The following is a 23,712-nucleotide window of genomic DNA, read 5'->3' on the forward strand; positions in this document are numbered from 1 at the left end:
TCTCCAGAGTCTCAACACAGCTTGGCCCTGATTGGCCAGAATGAAAACAACTCACAGCAGAATCCAATGAAACAATCTCCAAACACATTCCATATGTGGGCACAACATAAGAGAAGCAAATGAGATAAGAATTGTTTTCCTTTTCTCTGAGGCTTCTCAGCTTCCCAGGAGAAAAATCCTGGGCAAAGGGATTTTTCAGAGAATGTGAATGCCACAGGGGCCCAAGTGTGTTTGTGTTTATTGTGCTTCACAGCTGGCCAGAGCCTTGCATGACAGGCTGCTCTGACAAATCAGCCAGCATTAGTCCTTCTCTGCAGCATCCTGAAATTTCCCTGCCACTTTAGGAAGAGCCAAGTGGTGGGTTGCTTTGGTTTTCCCTCTTTAACTGGCCTGTTCTGCTTCCTTATTCACTTCATGCTTTTTTTAGTGTTCAATAGGTCTCTTTTGGTTTGCTGTGGTTTTTTTTTTGTTGTTTTACTTGCTGATTTTGCCTGGAAATCAGAGGGGGCTTAATGTGTTTAGAGATCATCTATCAGCATTTTCCAGTTGGTACCCAGCTGATGCACAAACATCCTCTTGGTGAGCTTTGCTGGAGGAGGAGCTGTGGCCAGTGCCTGGCGTGTCTTAGCAACAGTTGCTGTGTACCAGTGCTGCAAGAGAAACAGAACTTCTTCCCTGCCATAGGCATTTGAATGCTTTAAACCCTTATTTTCATGGATTTCCATCATCCATTTTTTTCCTACCATCTTCCACACAGTAATACTGAGAATTATTTTTTAAAAAAAAATTAAACTTTGGCTGTTGCTTTCAGTGGTTATGAACTCTGCTGATGCTGAGTGGTTTTATTTCTGTACAAGTTAATGTTTTACAGGCATTTTACCACCCGTGACACAAACATTGACATAAAAGTTTCTCAAGGAGAAGCAGCTATAAATGTTACATTGATTGTTATTTACTGGTATTTTATGTTGTTATTGCCTAGACAGGTCAAAGAAAAAGAAATGTCTGTGTGGTTTCAGAAATGGAGAGAAAATGATGCCTCATGAGCACTGTTAGGTATCACAGCACATTGCAGGTGCAAGGCCTGAATCCATTTCAGAGCTGCTGTCTCACAAATAAAGCTGGCATAGAGTGCTGTGTGTAACTGTTGTGACTTCCTTTTCTAAAGAAAAGCTACAACCTGCTCTGGGCTCTGACAGTCCTTAATGCCAAAATGGCACAATTTGTAACACTCAGTGTCAGCTGTCACAGAACAAATAAGCATAAAAAAGAAAAGCTGTCTCCTTCTGTCCCAAAGATCTTTATATCATGTGTGTTGAGATGAGAACAGGGAGGTGAAGAGGACGTGGGGAGCAGTTCTTGCAAGGTGTGGTCATTAAGGCAAATGCACCAGTCATTTTGAGGATTTTGTGTGCATCCTGCTGGAGGGCACTTGGGAAAGGAGCTTTGCTGGATGTGATTCAGCTCTGAATTTTGGTAGAAGTTGCTCATAAATAAGAAATAAGATGTAAGAAATTTGGAGGGGTTGGAAGAGCTGGAGCATAGAGGTTCATGATGTTGGCTGAGTGGTGAGAGTTCAGGTCCACACTTTCCAGGTTCAGAAACTTGCCAGGAGCTTGGACTGTCCTTTGCTATAATTTCTTCACTAGCAGCAGTAATAGGTTGAAACATTTTTATGGCTGTGAAACTTTGATATCTAGGTGGAAAAGTCAACCATGAGTTCTACCAAAAAGTGTTTCACTTTGCTGTGGAGAGATTCTTTGTGGAGAGAAGAAAGGTTTGGTGTGTAATTTTGTGTTGTCTAGATTTAAACTGGCTGATGTGAAGGTCCATCTCTGGAAGGACTGTGTGAAAGATCTTCAAGTGCTCCTGGTTTATAATGCAGCTCTAGTGCTAAAGGGGTGCCTGAAATGAAAAAATATATCTTGCAAGCAGGCACACCTTAAAAAGAATTTACAGTCTTCCTGGTGGCAATTTTCTTGAGCTGTGTTAGGCAATATTTGGACACTCGTTATTTGGGTTGCTGCCAAACCAGTTGCTTTACCTTAAAAAATAATCTTTGGTGGTGGTTACATCAAATCAGTGGATTACTGTAATCCAGCTGTAAGAATAGTGTCAGTGTAGGATGTTCGTGCCCTTGAAATGTCAGTGCACTAAGACAGGCACTGCAGCATGGTTTTGAGTGACCATAAAGAGAGCAATGTGACCTTTTTTTTCCCCCCCACAGAGACCACAGAATTAGTTAATTTAGTGTTCAGGAGGAAGATGGGAAATACTTGTGTATTTGTTTGATTTTCCTCTGTGAGTGAAATAGGAATTGGAATAGGAGGTTGCAATATGGAGATATTTGAGCTGAGACCTGTAAAACAACTGTTTTCAATGGCTTTAGATTATGCAAGTCAGTTAAAACATAAAAGATAAATTAAAATATAGACATATCTGTTGATAGTAAAGGGGAGAACCTCATCAAGGGGAATTATTTCTAGCTACTGTTTCAAAATAAAAGAGTTGCCACACTTGTCCTCTGTTGTATCATAATTCATACTGATCATTCTTTCATAGCTATTTATGATTGAAATTTCTGGTTTGAATGTTCTTAATACAGTGATGTTGCAAGATCTGGATTTTCTCTTTTTAATGTTTTTACCTTCTTTTAAACTTCCATCAGTCACTAACACTGATATTTTGATAAGATGGAGTGAGAAGTGAGTAGGTTTGTCATTGAATATGGGAAATACTCACTTAAGGATACTGGGCTGAGTTTAAAGAGCTGAAGACAGATTTGGTTTTGGAGATTTATTAAAGAAACCAACCAACCAAAAAACACAGTTCAATAAAACAGTTGTTCCTTGGCAGTGTACTTGGTCAAAGAGTTGAATGCAAATAGACTCAGGAGGGTAAGTGGATTTATGGCATTTTAGCAATCCCAATTCAGTGTCAGACTGCAAGGATTGGATTTTGTCCTTGCAGGCTGTATTTTGCAGGCCATTCAACTGCAGCAGGTTTCCCTCTGTTGAGCATAACTTTTGTCCACTTGTTGGATTCTTACCTAAGTTGTTAAAATGTGTGAACAGAGAGTGAATCCAGCTGTGCATTCTCTGTTGGGCTGCGGTCAGAGCAGGGGAGAGTGGAGGCTGAGGGTATGTGAGGGTATGTGCTTCCAGTTTCTTGGTGACAAGACATGATGTCTGAACAGAGCAAATGACCTTTGCATATTCTTGCAGAGAAATGGAAGTTTTTACATATTTCAGTAGCAAAATTGTCATTTGCAAACTAAGCTATGCAAGAGGAAGTGGTGGGCTAAATTAGGATATTTATTGAGAGAAATATGGAGCAGCAGTTGTTTCTTGGAAGGCAAGTGCATGTTTAGGTACAGAGTGTAACCTGCTTCAGTGACTTCTGGTGGTTTTACTGCCCCAGTTGAGATGACTGATGGTTTTTCCACCTGACTTCTCTCTTGTGTGCATTGCTGCTGCTGCCCTGCCCTGTGCTGTCCTGATGTTCACTCCTATTTTCACATTGCCTTTGCAGGCTCAGTGGTAGTGGATGAGCTTGTGGCCTCCAAGGCAAGCAGAGATTTGGCAGGTGATGTTATCTTCACCTCCACTGCATCTCAGTTCCATGCATTTCTGGGGAGCTGCTGTTTCTGGAATGACCTTCACTGGCAGATTTTGCCCATGATTTAGCTCATGCTCTGTTTCCTTTAGGTGATCCTTGTTGCAACAGTGAGAAGAGGCAAAGCTGTGTAGTACATTCTGGGGTTTTTTATTGTTGAAGCATGGAGATGTTGGTTGATAGTGGCTGACCATGAGCCAGAAGTGTGCCCAGGTGGCCAAGAAGGGCATCTTGGTTTGTGTGTGTGGCCAGCAAGGCAAAGGCTGTGATCATCTCTGTGATCATCCTTTTTCCTTGGTTCTTGTGAGGCCACACCTCAAATCCTGTGTTCAGTTTTGGGCCTCTCACTACAAGAACGACACTGAGGTGCTGGATTGTGTCCAGAGGAAGGCAGGGAAGTTGGTGCAGGGTCAGAGCACAAGTCTGACAAGGAGCAGCTGCGGGAGCTGGGAGGATCAGCCTGGAGAAAAGGAGGCTCAGGGGGACCTTATCTCTCTGAGAGGAGGCTGTAGCCAGGTGGGTCTGTCTCTTACCCCAGGTAACAAGGGATAACAGGATGAGAGGAAAAGGCCTCAAGTTGTGCCAAGGGAAGTTTAGATTGCATGTTGGAAAGGATTGTAAAGCTTTGGAACAGCCTTCCCAGGGAAGTGAAGTCATCATCCCTGGAAAGGTTCAAAAACATGGATATGGCACTTGAGAACATGTTTTCATGGTGAACATGGTTGGTGGTTGAACTTGGCAATCTTACAGGTCTTTTCCATCCTTAATAATTCTGTAATTCTATGCTGGTATTTGTCTGTTTTCTTCATGCTAATTGAAAAGTAGAAAAAGGTGGTTTTGCATCTTCTAAACAACGTGCACACTCCTACACCCACTCAGAAAATCCCATCTGTGTGGTTGCTTTGGCAACCTTTCATTTGGAATCAAAGGTTTAAAGAAACTGAAAGAGTTAAGAGTTTAGCTAGATTTAGTTAGGAGGATAGAAACAATTTATAATGATTAAGGGTATACCAAGAAGAGTAGAAGTAATGGGGAATAGTTAATTATTAGTAGATAGAGTAGTTAAGGCTAAGGATATAAATCACTTACGTGTCTTACTGTGTTTGAAGAAGCAGGATAAATATTTGGAGCTATTGTGAAAATGAAGAAACTGTGACCTCACCTGGGCCCTGAAACTTGAGCTATAGCCAAGGGGTCCAAAGCCTGCCAGCAAGGCAGAAGTAAAAAGGTCACTGTGCTCTCAGAAGACCACAGACCCATTTGGAAGCCCACTGACTTAACTCAACCAAGAGATTGTGCAGGTGTAAAAAGAACTTTGGACTCATTTTAATACCTTTTAATAGGAAGCAGGGGTAGGTGGGGTTAGGTAATGCATTGTATAGGTGTATTGGGTAATTATATGAATTTGTAAGACTTTTGTGAGTAAACGGAGAGCCAGAGCTCAGTGAATTTTGTACATCTTTGGGAAGTTACTCCCAAAGTGTGCCCAGTGCTGTCAATGAACACACACCACTTTCTAACTAGTTGGAGAGTTCTATTCTGTGCTTCAGTTTCAGTAAGGATTATTTAATGTAGTCACTTTCTTTTACAGATGATGACTTTGATCAGTTTGATAAGCCTGGTGCAGAAAGGTCTTGGAGAAGAAGAGCTGGAGATGACGACTGGGACAGGTAGGTAGAATATTTCCATGTTCAGTTCTGTAAGCTGAATTGCACTGTTCTGTTTTCCCATTCTGGCATTTTGTACTCTAACATTTAGAGCAGTGCACATTTAGATTCTAATGAAGATGTTGTTTTGCATGTGTCAGCCAATGCTAGATCATGCCAAACATGTACTTGCCTTGAGGAATATAGAGCATTGTGAAGAGATGCCTTTAGAAATTGGATAAATACAAAGTATTTGTGGTGTGTAATTTTGCAATTAATGTTTTGGTTTTGCTTTTAAATATTTAATAGAGCTAGGTGGTTTAAATAGAATTTGCTAGTACTTGAATTTTCCCAATTTAATTTTTAAAATATTTTTTACTTTAATGTTTAAATTAATGTTTAAATTTTTTTACTTTGATCTTTAAATTCCCATTATCAAAGTTCTACTTCAGTTTTAAATTGGGGGAGAGGAGGAGAGCTTAGGCATGGGCTTCTTCAACAATATGACTGTTCTAAAGATAGAGAAGTGTGTGTGCTCTGGGTTGTTTTGGGGGAGAATGTGTGTTCTTTTATGAGACAGGAATCAAGCTGCTAGCTACACTGATCTGCTCTTTCTGGGAGAAAACATTTCACTTATTTCTGTCATTTTTCTATGATTCCTTTTTAGTAATAGACTTGTTCAGACTTTGCCAGTGGTTTTCACTCTAAAAGGGAGAAAATATTCCAAGTAGATTTCTGTCTTCTCTAATAATCACTCAAGTGATTGTAGTAAACAAATTTTACTGTAAGTAGTTTTCCACAGAGCTGAGCCCTTGGAGTAAATCAACTGCTCTACATTTATTGTCATTCCAGAGGCATTAGTTTCCTCTTCCTTGGTGTTCTGCTAGGTTGAGTGGGTAGTTTTCATTGCTGCAGGAGGATGACTGAGGAATTTGGGCAGTAGCTCTGTATATTCAAGGTGTTGTGCTGTTTGCTGATGAGCAGTGCCTGCTCTCTGTCAGCCCAGTGCAGCTGTTTGAGGGTTGGATGCTGAGGTGCACCAAGGAGCTGCTCTGCTTTGAGAGTGGAATTAAAATGCTGGGACTCTCCTGGGCTGCCTCCTGTACCCAGGACTGGCTATTCAGAAACCTTAAAATTGCAGGCAGAATGTTTTGTATTGGAATATTTTCTGAACTTTTGGCCTTTGGTGCATAATAAATGGGTGGGCTCTTAGCTGCTGACTGGTCACATTCAGGTTTAGCTCCCTACTCATCACTTGATAAGATCTGAAAGAGTCCAGCAGCTGTTACATCAGAAGTTGGAAGCTTTTACCCAGTGGCAAACTCTGCTTGTGCAAAGCTGATTTTAATAGGGCTTGACAGTAGTTTTAGAGTATTTGCACTCAGCTGAGACTTTGAAGTATAAAGGGATTTAGTTTTAGAAAAATGTTTTCATTTATGTGTTTATTATTAGCTGTATTTAATTTAAGAGAGATTATCAAAAATTCAGTAGTGAAATTGTGAGGGAAGTGGTTTCAGTTGCAGAGCAGAAGATTCTAGAGTTTCATCTTGCTGATAATTTCAGAAATCTCATTTTACAACTGTATCTAGTAAAATGCTATTTGTATGTCTTGGAATATTTTTTTTTGTTAATATTATTCTTTTTAAATTGCAAAGCTCTCTTTGTAGGTGTTGAGTTCTGTGGCTGTCTTGGCAATTAGAAATGCTGTACATGGTATGTTGCCTAATGTAATTGCTTAGGAGTTTTTTACCTACTTGGCGTAATTCAGTGTAGGACTTAATTTCTCAAAGATGGAAAAAAGGCTGGATGAACACAGTAATCTTGGTGTTTTAATCCTTCATGTGTTGTTTTCAACTGAAGCATCATTTGGGAGGGAGAGATGAAGGAGTTCTGGTAGTCACACATCCTCATCAACCATCAGCTCCTGCTGTGTTGTTACTTGACTGAGTCCCATGCCCCAGTCACTTAAATAATTAAAATAATAAGATTTTGAATATAGAAGTAATATATTTATTAGTAGTATATTTATTTTATATATAATTAAATGTTGAATTTTCATATCTCTGTCCTTTCTCAAACCCTGGAGGGTGTTAACTGAGAGTTGGAAGGCCCCTGTTATTTGGGAGTACAAATTGTTCTTGGAGACTTTTCCCCATTTTTCCAAGTTTTTTTCCTGAAACATTTGTGTCCTTGCTACTGCTCATGTTTAATGAGGCATGCTTATGAAATTGGAGACTTGAAAGGGCCAGTCTGACGTCTTTATCACGTTAATTTGTACATTTCTCTCATTAAGTAGCCCAAAGCTTGGGTTTGGGAAAAACCTGCATTTCTGGTGCTCTCCTTCAAGATGACAGGGCAGGTTTAGTAGCTGATTTTTGCTGAAATTCACTCGTTCAGACCCCTCTTTGAGATTACTGATTTCTCTATGCTGGCTGAAAATTTTCCACTTTTTATTGTCTGCTTTGTTGTGTTGTTTTGTTTTTGTTTTGTTTTGGTTGGTTGTTTTTGGTTTTTTTTTTTTTTTTGGTGTTTTGGTTTTTTTGGGGTTTTTTTGGTTATTTTTTTCTAATTTGAGTAGGCTAAATTTATTCAGTGAGGAAAATGTTGGGTATTGGGAGTTGAGGAAGGGGAGGAAAATCTTTCTTATGAGAGCAGCAAACCCAAAATTATCTTAACCCAGTATTTTCTGGTATTGTGGTTTTGGAAAGACTTTTAAGACTTTCGTGTCTTGATGATAGCAAGAGTGAGATGCTTTTGGAACTAGAATAGGTGTGTACTTTTAGTTCCACTTTACTGTGCAGGCTTTTCACTGTTACTTTGTTTACTAAAAAAGTTACTCATGGTCATTTTTCTTTTTCTAATTTATCAATGAAAATACTGAATGATATTGAATTTTTTAATAGGTTTTGAAGGGCACCCTGTGAACTACTTTTTGCTTCTGATACAAACTTCATTTATATCCTAGTGTTAATTTTTTTGACTGTCAAGCAATAGGTCAGAGTTTCTGAAAATCTAGAATGTTTGCAGTTAATTTTGGAGATCAAATGTTATTTTTTTTCCGAAACAATCACTTCAGGGATCCTTTTAATAATTTGGTAAATAGGCCTAGGTGTGTTTAGATAACTAAATTAATCTTTCACTTTCTTTTGCATTCCTTTCCTTAATCTGAATTTCTTGCTACCCAAACTTGGTTTTTATTTTTGAATGCTGCTGCAACATATGCTCTTGGCACCTCTTGGAATTTCTCTAGTGCAGTTTTAATAAAAGCTGTCATGGTTGGCCATAGTGCTGGAAATATTTTCAAACATTTTGGTGCATTTGTCAGATTACTGACAGTTGGAAAGATTAGTGTTTTCTTTTTTTTTTTTTTAAGAGACAGAATTGAAGTAGGAAATTCTTCTGCAGCCATTTCTGTTCCATAGACTCTCCTGTCTCTAAAAGAAAAGGCTGAAATTCTAGTCAGTTTGCTCTTTGGAATGTGTGATATGTCTTATCTCCCAGTTTTTGTTTAATATTCCATGGAGCAAAAACAATTGCTATTTGTTAATGTTCAGTCATTCTTGGACCTGTTTGTGATCAGTAATAGTAGATAAATTCTGTATACTGATGTTGATGTCCTATTTGGTGTATCATTTGGGTTATTTGGCAAGTTTGGCTTATTTGGTGTATCATTTGTTCTTTCCTAGCCCACAAGAGTTTTACAGCCCTCACTACCCCTTCCCTCCTACGTTATCTCTACAGTAATTGGCTCTGTAAGAGATTGATCCATCTGAAAACCAACTGCTGTACATTTTGGGATTGTGCCCCCATTTTCAAGCATTTGCCATGTAGTCCTAAGGAACTCCTACACAAATTCCTTTCCAGTTCGTATAGGCTGTTCTCACTTGGGATGATTTGGGTTTTATGTACTACCTAAGGGGTGGTGGGTTTTGTTTCTCTTTTTTTTTTTTTTTTTTAGGTGGTCAGGTAGAAATAGTCTCTGAAAGTACAGCTCATATTTCAAATCACTGGCATCTCATTGTAGTATTGATATGCATATTCTAATACATGTTTTTGTCAGTAACAAGTATTTGTTATTGAAGGGGAATCTGGTCATCCCTGTCACTAGATAATCCTTTCACTGAAGGAGGAATGAAATTAAGCAGTTTGTCTGAAGTTTAGCTCACCTTGAATGTAGTTCCTTGCACTGAATTGTATTTATGGGGCAGTTGCACTGTGATGGCAGAAGTGTTCTAAGCCAATATTTCTGTGCTTCCTGAGTTCTGGGGCACAAATATGGAACTGATGAAACATGCATTTGATTTTGTCACCCTACAAATGTGTGTTTGACCTTACCCTCACCTTGAGGAGGAGGAAATGAAGTATTTATGCAAGATCAAGGCCTAAGCCTGGCTTTCAGGACAGGTCCAGGCTCCCAAGCCAGGCAGCTCTCCAGGCTCCCAGCTCCTTGCTGAGTGCAGCTTGGGCCACATGGGGACCTGCAGACTGAGCCCACAGGACATTCCTGTCCCATGTCCTCCCTGGGGAGCTGGAAATCGGCAATTTGGAGTTTGGACAGTGTGTCCAAGTGGCCTTGGAGTGAAGGATCTACAATGGCTGTGTCTTGGCTGGCTGTGCCTGTTCCTATGTTGTGTTCAGTTGAGGGAATATGGAAAGGAGAGCATATAGAAATGAAGTGACTGTGCAATAGCAGACTTATTGAATATGTATGATCTGTTGTTTCACTGAAAAGTAAAAACCTTTTATTCCCTGAATGCTTTGCTAAAATAGGCTTTGTGCTGGCTTGGCAATAATCCTCCTTGAGGCAGTTTTTAAGGCATATGCCCTGTAAGGTTTTTGGGTTTGTTTTGTAAAGTTCAGCTTCTTAAATTGGTTATGTTTTGCAGTGAACTTGATGATGACTTGCTTGGAGAGGATTTGCTGACTGGAAAAAAGGTAAGAGATGTGCATTAAAGTGAATTATTTCAGATATTAAAGTGTGAATGTTGTTCAGCTTAGACAGTTCAGGTGTTTGGTTTGACCTCATGTATTTTACAGTCACCTCCCCAAAGCACAGCCAGAGGTACCTGAGGTCTGCCTTACTGCCAGAGCATTCTGCACTCAGGGCTTTGGTTCCTTTTGTGAAATACCTCCAAGTGTGACTTTTTAAAATAAAACTTAGCGAAAAATTTCTTTTCAACCCAGTTAGGTCTCCTGAATGCTAATTATCATGATGGAAAATTTAATCCAAGTGCCACTTTCCTGGCTGTTAAAAATCACTTGTCAAAATACCAGCAGTATTTACCAGAGAGGAAATCAAAAAGCAGTCATTGTTGGCTGTGAAAGTTCACACTCAGTGTGCATGATCTGCTGCCTTGTTGTCTGATGAGGAAACATATTTTTCCCCCTTTAAAGTGAGGGGAAAAATATGTCAGCAGCTAAAACTGGGAAACATAAACTAGTTTTCCCCATGTCTGCTATAGACTCTTCCTGCTGGTACCTATTTCCAGGATTGAACTCTGGGAAAAGAGCTAAATTTACCTTTGGATTTGCCAGATATCCATAGGAGAAGACATGTTTGAGAAATCAAATTGACAGATCACCTATTTCTATATTTTATCTTTTAAATGAACTAATTTTGAAAGTAGTTTTTGAAGTTCCAGTTGGAGATGAATAGGTTGTTAAGAAACCCAGCTCTATATTAAGAGTTGAGTTTTATTTATTGTAGTTTTTTATAACCATCTTCTAAATGTTGGAAGTTAGCTTCTTGAAATTATTATAGCTTCTGTAACCATTTCCTATTAAAGATAGGAGGTTCCTTATTCTCATGTGCTGGTTTAAAGAGGATACAATTCCAGGAGGATAATGATTGCAGATGTTTGTTACACAGTTACCAAAACCAGAAGTGGTTAATATTGAATGGAGGTGATAAAGCTACTTACTTATCTTTAAAAATTATATATGTGAATGCTAACCAGTACTTGATTCTCCAGTGTATTCTAGTTTTTTGTGCCTTTTTTATTCTGTTTAATTTGCCATGTTACAGGGCAGTATCTGTGGGTATGGACTCATGTGAAAGTTTTCTCCGAGTTATTTAGGCTAAACTTCCTTCTATTTAATCTCATCCCAGTATACTTTTAGATAAATCTATCTTTGTGTAACCTTGCTGGCCCTATTACTTTAGAGGTTGGAAATGTTACTCAGCAGAACTGCAGTTATCTCTCCCTAGGGGGTAATTATTTAAAAAAAGAAACAACTGAAAGTTGTTTAATTTGAGAGAAATTCGGAGGTTTTTTCTTCTCTTACAAAGTAATCATGATTTTTCAGTTTTCTTTATTATATCCTTTCTTCCAGTCTCCTATTTCTTCTCTCTAGAAATTGCAATTCATGTGTTTTCTGGACTTGTCTAATGTATCAAGGTCACAAGGCTGTGTACAAGAGCTAACCTTTCTTCCTTCCTGGTCTGTCTTAAGTGAGGTGTCATCTTTGGCCATATTTGAGAATGCATCAGTGAAAAAGAAGTGTTGATAGACAAACAAATTTGAGTTCTGTAAATTTCCTTAGGATTGTCAAAGATGTATTTTAAGATTTGTGATCTTGTGTTGTGTTTTTATTGTTGAATTATGTAATTTCTTTGAAGATATGGTCTTAGTTTGGGATGTATTCTTCATGAAAAATATTTAGCCTTCAGTACTTAGTTAAGTTTGTGTCTTTGTGTTCATGATTGACTTTTTTTGAAACCTAGAATCAGTCAGACTTGTCAGATGAAGAGCTGAATGATGATCTTCTGCAAAGTGACAATGAAGAGGAACAAGAATTTCGGTATTTCTTTTTTGAATCTTGTCTTGGATAACTCAAAGCTATGAATGACTCCTATTACTGATAACTAATAACTACTAAACTGAAGTTATTGGTAGATACTTAAAATAGTTTTGCTTTTTACCTCGCCAGCTACTTAGTGATTAGTAGCATTGTTAACATTTCAGTAAAATTATTTCTTGTTAATTTTGATCTAATAGATTTATTCAAATTTCTAAAATGCTTATAAGAAGAAATAGTGTCATCTGCTGTGCATATAGAATTAATTATAAGCACTTACAGGGCTTTCTTTGCTGCCTCAGTATTGCTTACTGTGGTAAGCCTCCTTCTGATGCCGGATGTTTTTTTGCCTTTTCTTTAATATATCAGTTTTATGTATCCTCAGTACACTTAGCATGCATACTTGTAATTCCTTAAGTCTGATAATTTATCATAGTCCTAGTGTTCTGTTAGGCCAGGAGACCAAACATCCTGAAGGCCTTGTAGTAGGAGGCTGGAAAACCCTACACTATCTTGGGAAACCAAGGTCCTCTCTGGAATGCATCCTGTAAATTGGAGATTTGGCCCAGCCAGGGGCGAGTTCCTTGGGGTGGGAGAATATCACACTATTCATTCAAACCTCTCATTGGGGCATCTTTGTTAGATATGCTGATTTGTAAGGTCTGTAAATTGTATCTGGGATCTATCATGTGCTGTGTGCATTTTGGTACATTCCACCTTGGTGAAGTGCTGCACCATAAGGATCCTTATTAAATACCAAGGTAAAAGCCCTTTATCCCTTAACTGTGGCTGGCTCTTAATTTTTAGGACCAAGGGAAAGGCATCACTCCTATATAGTCCTTTTCTGCCATCTTTCTTTTAAAAATCTATCTTACCTCCTAAGACTCTGAGGAAGGCAATTTGTGACTTAAATATTTGTGTGCAATTACATAGCAAAAAATTTTGAACAGACTTAATAGGATTAAGGCATTTCCATGGGAGTTTACTGAGAATCCTGCCCTGTGAATACCCTGTAGTAATGCAGTTTCTCAGCTGAATTATGGGCATTACAAGTCAAAATGAGTGTCTTGTTGTTTTTGCTTTTCAAGCTGGAGTGAAGTAGGAGAGAAAGTGCCTGTAATGCCAAAGTGATGCAGTGCCATTGCTGCTTTTACTGGCCTGTTTTTCCAGCTTTCCCTTATTGCATGCTGTGCAGGGCATGTCATCTGAAGGGCTGTGAATGTATGTATATGTGTAACATACGTAGGTCTCCATCTCTGAGATCTCCTGTATTAGCTGTGATTAGGATAAAGACTCCAGTCCCTATGTTGGACTGATGAGGATGTGGTAAAATGCTCCACCATCAATCTCTTCATTGGCTGCCATTTTTCTCCATGCAGGAGGGAGGGTGGGACTGTTCCCTTCAAGAAGGGGAATCCCAGTTACAGTTCTTGGCTGTTTTTTTGCTGTATGCCCTCCTTGAGACACCTGGGTAGCAGAGATGGCTGTGTGACCAAACACAGTGGTGATAAAACATCTCAAATGTGATAATATTGCTCAGTGGAAGCAGGTTTCTGTAGAAAACTTTTTTCATTTTTAGCAGCTTTATTGCCAGAGAGAGCCTTTCCCTTGCCCTTATGTTTCCTGTCAACCTCGTGTTTCTGTAGTTGGGAGGATAATGATAATCCTGCATAATGTCTTCACTTTTGTTTTAAATCTTCTCTCTCTTAGACATGCAAATAGCTCAAAGCTGCCTGGGTCTTGTTCCCCCAAACTTAAGAAAATGGAGAATAATAGGAATGTTATTTTTAAAAAAAATCTTTGTTTTCCTTATACACAGAGCTCTCAAATCAAGAACTAGTCTGCTGTTGGTTAGTTGCTTTTTTGTGTTGATGGCACTGGCTTTTGTAAACAGTAAACCCTGAGCTTTGCTTTGCCTGCCTGAAGATTATAAACTTGCCATTTTTTCTATTGTTTTTTTTCAGTGTCTGTGCTGGTTAAGAATGTCTTAATGATTTACATTACAGTTTTGACTATTTGTTTTATATTAAGTAGAATATTAAATCTATCATAAAAATGCAAGTTTGAATTCAATAATCAAGAATGAACAATGTTAATACATTTAGTAAAAAGTGTTTTACTAGTGTATTCTGAAAGATTAGGAAAATAGATGCAGTTATAGTCATTTTTTGTATTTTTTTTTTTGTTATTCTTGGAATTAAAATTGAATCTGGTCTGCTTTGGTTACCAAGCAGGACTTTTGCCAGTTTGACCTGCTAAACCATCTGGTTGGTTTGATTCCCCTGGTCAAATAGCCTGCAGCTGGTGATAAGCTGCATTTTAGTATGCATTATGAGAATGTGGCATGGAGTCAGACAGTATATGGGGTATAATTCTATCCACCAACTTGGAGATTTTACATTTGTTGGCTTTGTTTTGCTGAATCTTTGTGAGTAGTTGCCAGTTAGACTTGAGCCTCTGAATTGTGCCCCTGTCCCCCAGCTCTCCAGGTGTCACAGTGAGCCTCAATGCCACATCTGGGATCCTGACATCGTACGAGTCCATCAACGACCCCTCCCTGGAACACGAGTCTGAGTATGACCAAGGGGAAGATGAAATTGGTTATGACAAATCTGAAGCACCTGAAGAATATGCCTCAGAGTATGCAGAGGAAGGACATTATGAAGGCAATGATCCTGAGCTGACAGAAGACCAAATAGAATATGGGGAAGAGCCTGGAGAAGAAGATGAAGTGCTAGACCTTGAAATCAATGAACCCCTAGATGAATTTCCAGTGAGTTTCCTTCTATTGTATCTTCAAAGATAACATTGCTTCACGTGCATAGGGTTTTAGACTGATTTAAAATCTGTTTACCTCCCTGGGGAGGAGGGGAAATTAGACCTATTATCACTGTCTGCCAGTTTCTTTATCTAGGCTGTGACAAAGTTTGTGTTGACAGCTTGTTTGGCGGTAGGTAATGCTCCTTTGTCATGCTGGAAAGCAGTTGAGAATCATGACCTTGAGGGTTGTATCCTTAAGGAAGAAAACTGCTTTGTGTGGTGGAGATACACTGCCAATTGTTAGAAGTACTTAATGCAAAAGCTTTTATCCAGGCTTTAGACAAGATCTGATAAAGTCCTTCCAAGGTGAAAAGATTATTGACCTGCTAAAGACATCTTTAAGGTGCTAATATCCCAAAGTGATTGATGTCCTGCTTGTTCATCCTTTTTGTAACTGAGAACTGTCTAAACCTGAATAAAGAGATTGGAGGTTAGTTCAGAAAATGTCACCTGCATAATTCAATATAATTTAAGCGGCATATTAGGGAACATGCACTGACTTTAATTGTTAATGAAATGATTTAATCTTAATCAAAACAGTATGTGATCAGTGAGGTGTTTGAAAAATACAAGCAAACTTAAGCAAGATTTTGCTTTTGTTTTATGTTCATAATTTTTCAGAGTTGAACCCATGCATATGTAAGCCCTTGCAGAATGCTTTAAGAATGTTTGTATTTGATGGGGTGAAATCTGATGTTAATGTATATGTTCTGTGGCCAGAAAGTCCTGCAGTGTTTGCTTTGTGAATTTGTAATCACTGGGTGCAAATGTATAGAAGTAGTTGGGACAAACAGTATTAAATGGGATCTTTATGATGACATTGCTGGGATATGAATGGAAACTGTTTTGGTTTTGATAATTTTGAAATCGCTGTCTAGTTAAAAGCCCTGCTGATTATGCTGTATGTGTGCTGTATGTGTATATCACTCACAGTTTACTGTTCCCAGAGATGCAATACTTCTCTTCCACTCTGGAAGCTGCAGCAATGCAGTCAGACCCCACCTATTCATTGGCCTTGTGTTTTTTCACCCTCCTGTTTACTGCTTTAGGATGAAGATTACATGCAATCATATAATGAGCAAGCAATGGAAGAACAAGGAGAGTATGCAGCTGATGAGGAGTTGGAAGAAACCCAGACAATGGCTAATGAATCAGAAGAGGTATGTCATGAATTTAATGGAAACTTTAAATAACGAGTTCTGTTACAATTTGATTTTGTAGAATTGTACATAGAATTATACATAGAATTGTGCTGGATAAGAATTGATGCAACTTTGCCAGTGTTGAATTATTGGTGGTAGTATTCAATGTATAAAATGAATTGTGATAGCATCTATATTGTCAAACATACCAGATCCCCTCTCCCCTTGGGATTAGAATCATAAGGGAAAGCCCAAAATGTGCATATTTAGTTTTGGCTTCAACATTAGAAACTTCAGGGACCCATTTGGGTAGGAAATGACAGTGATACTGCACAGTCTGTTAAATCTCCAAGAGCTGTGGTGCTTCCCTTTCCAGATGGATCATTATTGCTGGTGGGATGTACATGCAGTTCTTGGGTATCCCCCTTTGAGGGAGGGGGTGTAAGCATGGAAAGTTTGGTGTTTTGGACAGGCAAAGAGATTGCTGTTTTGAAAGTTGTGTTGAGACTGAAATTCCTGTGAGATTTATCCTCTTCAGTGAGGAAAATGGATGAGTTCCTTCATTTGCAATAAGAAAGCTTATGGTAAAGTCTGCCAAGTATGCATTCACTAATTACAGCCTGGTAGTGATGCCTAAAGGTTTTTTGGCTTTTCATATATTTTTCATATATTTACAGCCTTGTAGATTTTTAATACGTATTTGTGTAGGTTCTACTATTTTTCCCTGCCCTCTCTCACAATTTAACAAACCTTTACTTTACATTCTTGAAATTCTGTTTAGTCTTATTCTTAAGAAGATAATTCCTGACAAGGACATCTTATGTTCTACCAGAACCTAGGAGACATAACAAGAAAAAAGGGAAGGAGTCCTTGGACCAACTGACCCAGGGCTGGGTTACTGGCATACCTGATTTCCTATTGGATGTACTGGCTAGATAAACTAATTAATTAACCTTATAAAAATTATAGAAATCCTGTATCATGCATGTGCAATGCCATATTTTGTGCAGCTGCAGCTTTCATAAAAGAGTTGCTTTTTTATCTTACCACTTCAACTGTGTTGCAAGGTTTTTCCTTTTGTTATTAGGCAAGAGTGTCACAACCATTTTTAATTTGCAGCAAGTTTTTGATGTAAGATTTTTTTATCCTTTCCCCACCAGGAATCTGCTTTAATATTACTTTTATTCCAGTTCTTAATTAAATAGGATTGAATGGATTACCTGCTGAGAAGTGTAGTCAGAGTGTATTTCCTCTTTGGAGCTTTAACTCATCAGGAAATTAATTCCTCAAAGACACAGCAGCATTACTGTATGAAGTTCTCACAACTGGATGTGCTGTGATGCTCCAGTTGTAGCAAACCTATCTTGGTAAAACAACATTTTTTGGTGGGTGGAGATCTGCATTGAAAGGGACCACCTGCATCCTTCAGCCTCCACTGTTGCAAGTGTAACATCTTGCACAAAATACACATTCATGTCATTAATTTCCTGCTTCCCAAGTGTTAAATCTGCCCTTCAAAAGAGCTGTGACATTCTTGAACACTTTTTATTCCTTCACTGGATTGATACACATTTTTGTTTTGATGTTTTGGAGGTGAACTGATGCATTTGTGGTGTCTGCAGCCACACTCTGAGATGATGGACACAATGCACATCATGTGAAATTAAATGCATAGCTGGGACTCAATGCCAAACTTATTGCTGTAAAAAACCACAGCTTCATTTTGGGAATGAGAATTCTCTAATATTCACATTGTCTAAATTTGTCTAATTCAGAATTAAATGTGTTTAATTCAAAAGGTACCATTGATGAAAGTTTTAAATTTGTTTTGTAAAGGAAGCTTTTATGGAATTTGTTCATCATATATGGTGAATGTTTTGGCCATATCTTCAGTTATTCTACATTTTGGCTTTATTCTCATGGTTTGTAGACTTTCACAGGTTTCTTTTTTCCAAAACCATGCCATCTTTTTGTTACTTTATTATTTTGTATGGATCTTACTTCCATTTAGCAGTAGGCTCACAGTTGCACTCTCTAAAGAATGGGAGAGAACCTTTCTAGAGTATTCACTTCTGTTCATTGCATGGTTAGATGCCTGCCTCCAGCTCTGAAGAGTTCTGTTCTTTATTCAAGATTTAAGTAACAGCACTTTACCTTAAATCTCATAACATTCAGTGCTTGTAAACAGGGATAAGGGTTGGCATTCTCCTGCAACAAAAGAGTGGAGCTGGAATGGATCTGGTACAAAGAAAGAACATTATTGTCCCTTGGTTGAAATTTGGCATCTGAGTAACAGAGAAGGATGTTGGGTGTTTTATTTTGAGCAGTTATCACATTAAAACCAGCTAAAGCCTCTTACTATATTGCATGAAGAAATAAGAAATCTTTTTGTAAACCAAGAGAAAAGCTGACTGGCTGGGGAATTGGAACGTGATGGGGGAAACACGTGAATAAGGGAGGTGAGACAATTGTTACAAGTGGCACCCAGGTGGGAGAAGTGAGGAATAGGCAGGTAGAGTTTGTTTTTGAAACAGTGCTCAAAATTGCAGAACTTGAATTTTAAATAAACAAGTCTCAGTGACTTCCTTGAAAAATGTAGCAGTGCTTCAGAAAATATTTTTGTTTTCCTGAGGTATAAAGCAAAACCCAACACCCTGAAGTTTCAGCAGCAAATAGGTGTGACAGAACAGCCACATGAAGTATCATGTCCTAAATATTTTAGAGGGAAAATATCACTAATTGCTTCTGTGAAGTGTTCATAAAAGTTAAATGTCATGAAATTAGAATTCATAATGTCTTTGTTTTATATTTAAAGTAATCTGTGAAGTCAGTGGTAGAGGATTTTTATCATTCCATAATTTAAACTGTGTCTTGGGTTATGCTGATAAGAAGTGAAGAGTACTTTAGTCAAGAAAGCATTTCATGAAGAAATGCTGCATACTGCTTTTCTTTTGATAGAATAAAGGCTTGGGAAAAAAAAGACCCATATGTCTTTTTTTTGTAGACAAAATAACATATTATGTCTGATATGTTGCATCTGTGCTTAGCCAAAACTTCTGCACTTCAGTTCTGTTGTTCAGGTTTGAAAACACGACCTGCCAGCCTGGAGGGAAGTGGTGAAAAGAGTGCAAATCAAACCAGCCAATTTTTAAACATATTATAAGGCACTTAGATTTGTTTTTCAGTTCCATTTTTCATCTGTAGAATCGAGGTGCCCTTGGAATAGGGATAATCTCCTCCTGTCTGCCCTACTATTTCCTGATCCCCTGGGATTGAACAACTGCATCTTCTTCAGTGTTAACTTGTAGCAGATGCCTCCACTTCCTTTTTTATGGCTTGTTAGTATAAGTTCTTTGTTTCATCTTTAATTTAGTAGTTTTTGCACATCTTCTGAATGTCTGGCACCAAGTTCTCCTGAACACTTTGGGGGTATCCCATGTCTGGGTGGGGGGCATCCCATCTTGGGGAGGATCATACTGTGTCAGTGTTTGTGCAGCATCCCTTGGACTGTGTCTGTTACATTCCTGCAGCTGCCTGTAAGCTGCTCAGGGCAGGAGCACTCAGCCCTTACCCAGCAGATCATAACCCAGTGTGAGGAGTCCTGCTCAGTGGCTTTTAGTGGGATTTAGGGCACAGTTATTGAATGAGGATGGCAGGAGCCCCTGACCTCGTGGCAGAAGAAAGGTCATTCTGGTTCTGTGTAAGGGTCAGCAAAGCTCTTTGGTAGCTTTGTGCAAGGTGTCATAGTGGGAAATGTAAAGCTCCCTTTGGGTAGCCTGGGCTGGTGAGTCCAGTCCAGTGACCTCAAGTGGCCATTCAAGGACTGCTAATATCTATGCAGAGATATTCATGATTAGCAGGTATTAAAGCCAATCCTGTAAGTAATAGTATGGTTTAATTCTGTGTCTGCAGTTGTGTCTTTTAGAAACACAGAATCCATTCATGCTGTATCTTGGCAAAACAGCTTCTTCTGTTCAGCTGGAAGATGGAAAAGATCATGTAGGAATCTTGCATTTTCCAACTGCAGAACAAACTGCGAGGGAAGGGTGTGTGCTCCTACCCTGCTCAGCCAGCCTTCCCTGGAGCTGTGTGGAGAGAACATATGGGTGGCTGTCACACATGTTTGGGTCTCCATTGCATAAATCCCTCAATAAAAGGTGTAATGGGTGTAATCAGATTTGGACATGGGTCAGTTACCATTCTCCAGCACTGCCTTGCCTTGGTGCCTGCTTTTTCATTGGCTCCTTTGATATTTTTAGTCTTTGATATTTAATGCTTGTATGGCTGTTGCTGGTTAATGGGTGGCATGAACATTATGCTGATGAATAAAGTGAGTCAGAACAAGGCTTCAGAATTGGTATAAATGGGTAAGAATAGAATAATGCCAGTCTAGAAAAGTTTGGAATTTTTTTTTATTGTTCTGTAGGTAAGTAGTTGTCTGATAGTCTGTCAGAAATTGGGATATTTTCTTTTTAGAGTAGTTTTTTTTTCCCAGAATGAGTAATTGTCAAAATGCAACAGAGTTTCAGGGTTTTTAATAACATTTCATTAAAACATAGCAGAAGTTTTAAGGACAATGTAGACTTCATTACCCTTTCTAGTTCTGATTCTAAAGTTTGAGCTACACATAGAGCTTTGCATGATTAAGTTTAGCACTCACAGATGAGATTACAGGACTGAGACCAGTCTTAGATTAATAAAACCCAGAATTCCAGTGTAGCTTTTAAGGGCCATGGATGTGTCTGGGGTTTGTGCTTTAGAGCAAAACAGGAGGCTCAGTGTAGAGTAAGTATGTCTTGCAAAACAGCTGCTCCAGTTCTGACTTCCAAATCCTGATCCTGAAGGAAAAGTTTCTAAAAAGAAGTAAGACAGTAAAATTATGGAGTTTGTGATATTTATGAAAACACTGATTTAATAGAGATATTGCTTCTCCTTGCTCTTTTGGGAGTCCCTCTTTTCAAGTAAAATGCCAACCCTGTCTTTCTCTTGGTGTTGTTTGTTTTCATTAAACCATGTTAGCATCTCTTTCCTTGCTAACATCCCTCCTCTGTTCCACAAGTATCAAATGCTTGCTCTCAAAGGTGTTTTGATTATATGTAGATATGTTAATTAGATGAGTTGTGCTCAGTTTGGGTTTGCTTTTGAGGTTTGGATTTCTTTCAGTCTAGTTGAAGGTGTTTTTTTTCTCCTGTTTTGCCTGTTGTTTTTACCTGCTTTTTTTAAATATGATAAAGCTGTTACACCAAAATAAATATATCTGTAACGTGCAAGCCTTAAAACCTTTTGTAAAACTGGACTGTTCTCTTAGCTATATATCTTAAAGCAGTTTTGTGAGGTCAGGAAATGGAATGTTTAAAAGTTTGTCTGGAATGTATAACACACAACTTGGGATCAGTAGCCCATTAAAGGCTTGTAACTAAGGACACAGATCATTTATTCACCCGACCCAAGCTGGAGTAGCTTTGAGCTTGAGTTTGTCAGGTTTGCTGTCTTTTTTTAAAGCAGAAACTGTTTTGCCAGGTCACCCTGTCTCTGATCTTGCTTCACACATTTTTATTTTGGTTATGGATGAAGTTAGGCTGCTGGATAGGGAAATTTGCAATCTCTTGCACAATTATGCTATTAATTCTTTCTTGATCTGTGATTTAATATCTGTCCACCTGGCTGTCACACTTGCTGTGCCTTTCTCATATAAATTTCTGCACTGATCTGGTTAATTAGAAGATTAAACCGTTTTTGCATGTTAGATTTGGCTCATTTTTTAACTGTCCTCAAGCAGCATTAAATTTATGATGTATTTAGTGGCTTTGCATAGAATTAAAATGCATATGCATTTTAATTTAACAGGCTCTAAGAAATGAACAAGTAGGCTTGTACAAGAAATAATCAAATATGCAGCAATCAAAAATTTTTATGGAGAATCACATGATATTAGAACACTTCTAATGCTGTAGAAATCCAGTATAACTTGTGTAACACTCTGGACATTTTCATCAGGCCTACATGCAAAAATGAATTTTTTTGTCACTTCTGTTCATTTGAAGGAGAGGGACCCATTTTCATTTGGATCATTGTTTTATTTAAATAAATGTTTTCTGTTTTAGAGAGAACTGGAAAATAAATTCTAGAAGCATTCCAATAGCATCCAGAATACAAATATAGTATTTTCAGATTTATCCAATCCTATTCTTATTCTCCCCATCAATTACTGAATTGAAACTGGGAAGTGTTTGAAGAGCAAAGTAAAGGCATACATACCCAGAAGAATGGGATTGAGATACAAAGTTATCTTTGTTTTTGGTTGGTTAGGTTTATTTAACAGTATGGTACTGACAGTTGTTAAAAGATGAAAAAAAATAGGATTTTACTGTTCCTGTTATTTGAATCTGGTAGTAACCAAAGTTTGCATCATAGTCAATTCAGTGATAAAAATCTGTGTGCAGAAGTACCTACTAATCAGATGGAGGTTCTAACTGGACTTTCAATAATCCCTTAAATATTAGAGCAAATTTATTTTCTAAATACATTTTACTTTATTATTTATTATGTAGTACATATACTTTTATTTAAAAAAAAAATTACCAACTCTTAAATGTTCCCTGAATTATATATGAGCACAATGTATGATGGCAGCAAAATTTGTAGAAAGGGCCTTTTAAAGAAAGCTTGCTTTTGATACTGTTTACAAGAGACTTGGTTTTTTGAGGCTAAATGTCCTCTGGTTTTTGTGATTTAGGCAGCTATTGGGTCTCTGGAACTTCAAGAAGAAACAAAAGAAGAGTCTGATGAGGAGGAGGATGATGATGAAGAGTCTGGACGATTACGTTTCAAAACCGAACGGAAAGAAGGAACCATCATCAGGCTCTCAGATGTGACAAGAGAAAGGAGAAACATTCCAGAAACTTTGGGTGAGGCTTTGTGGCAATGGATTGTTTTGCAGGGCAGTAATGAATGGTAATAAAAGGCAAAGGGTGTTTTAGCTGAGGGGCATTCCAAATGGGTTTGCAACCATGAGACCATATTTCTACAAACCACATAGAGACTGTATCTTGTTTATACAAAAGGTGTTGGTGGATTAAAAAAAAAGAGAATATTTTAAAAGCAAGAGTGCACTGGAATAACTAAATTTCTGCACATATTGTAAGGTAAAGGATAATTGCATTTGTTCTCATATATCTGTGCATTTATTCTTTAGTTTAATATAAAAACAAGACCAGCCAATACGGAGAAAACCTTATAGTGGAACTTGACTGTTAAAGGAGCAGTGATTTGAATTAGACTTTTAAATGTAATTCTAAGTCATCTGGGATGCAGCTCTGAGATATAAGGAGAAGATGAGGGCACATGTGGATGATCCTATAAAGAGGTTTTTAAACCAATGTTTGGCGAAAGCACAATATTGCTGTTGTGAAATGGTTTCTCTTCATACTACTTTTTCTTAATTATTTGTTGATAGAGACCAGATAACTGACCATGTGGTAGAAGGTTAAACCACAAAAAATTCTGTTTGCATATATAAATATCTGCTTCCTTTTAAGATTATAAAGCAAATTTTTACAGCTGCTATAGTTTAAAAATGAAATTTCATTGCAGACCTACATCTCCTTACTCTAAAATATGAACATAGTTCAGAAAACACTTAAGGAGGAATTAACATTTCAGTTGAAGTTACAAACGTAATTTCCATCCTG

The 23,712-nt window shown here is 38.1% G+C and overlaps 1 protein-coding gene across 5 annotated transcripts in view; it reads left to right on the top strand.

The window, feature by feature from the left end:
* RBM33 (RNA binding motif protein 33) overlaps window positions 1-23,712 on the top strand; it is a 103,496-nt gene that overhangs the window by 6,720 nt on the left and 73,064 nt on the right. For all 5 annotated transcript variants that reach the window (XM_071428583.1, XM_071428584.1, XM_071428587.1 and 2 more), the window contains exons 2-7: window positions 5,207-5,285; window positions 10,148-10,196; window positions 11,986-12,062; window positions 14,541-14,832; window positions 15,929-16,039; window positions 22,758-22,929. In XM_071428583.1, coding sequence (XP_071284684.1) covers window positions 5,207-5,285; window positions 10,148-10,196; window positions 11,986-12,062; window positions 14,541-14,832; window positions 15,929-16,039; window positions 22,758-22,929 — 780 coding nt within the window. The remainder of the gene's footprint in view (window positions 1-5,206; window positions 5,286-10,147; window positions 10,197-11,985; window positions 12,063-14,540; window positions 14,833-15,928; window positions 16,040-22,757; window positions 22,930-23,712) is intronic.

The sequence above is a fragment of the Agelaius tricolor genome, unplaced genomic scaffold (genome assembly GCF_023055355.1).
Source record: "Agelaius tricolor isolate 1412-34295 unplaced genomic scaffold, bAgeTri1.0.p SCAF_6, whole genome shotgun sequence".
NCBI lineage: Eukaryota > Metazoa > Chordata > Aves > Passeriformes > Icteridae > Agelaius > Agelaius tricolor.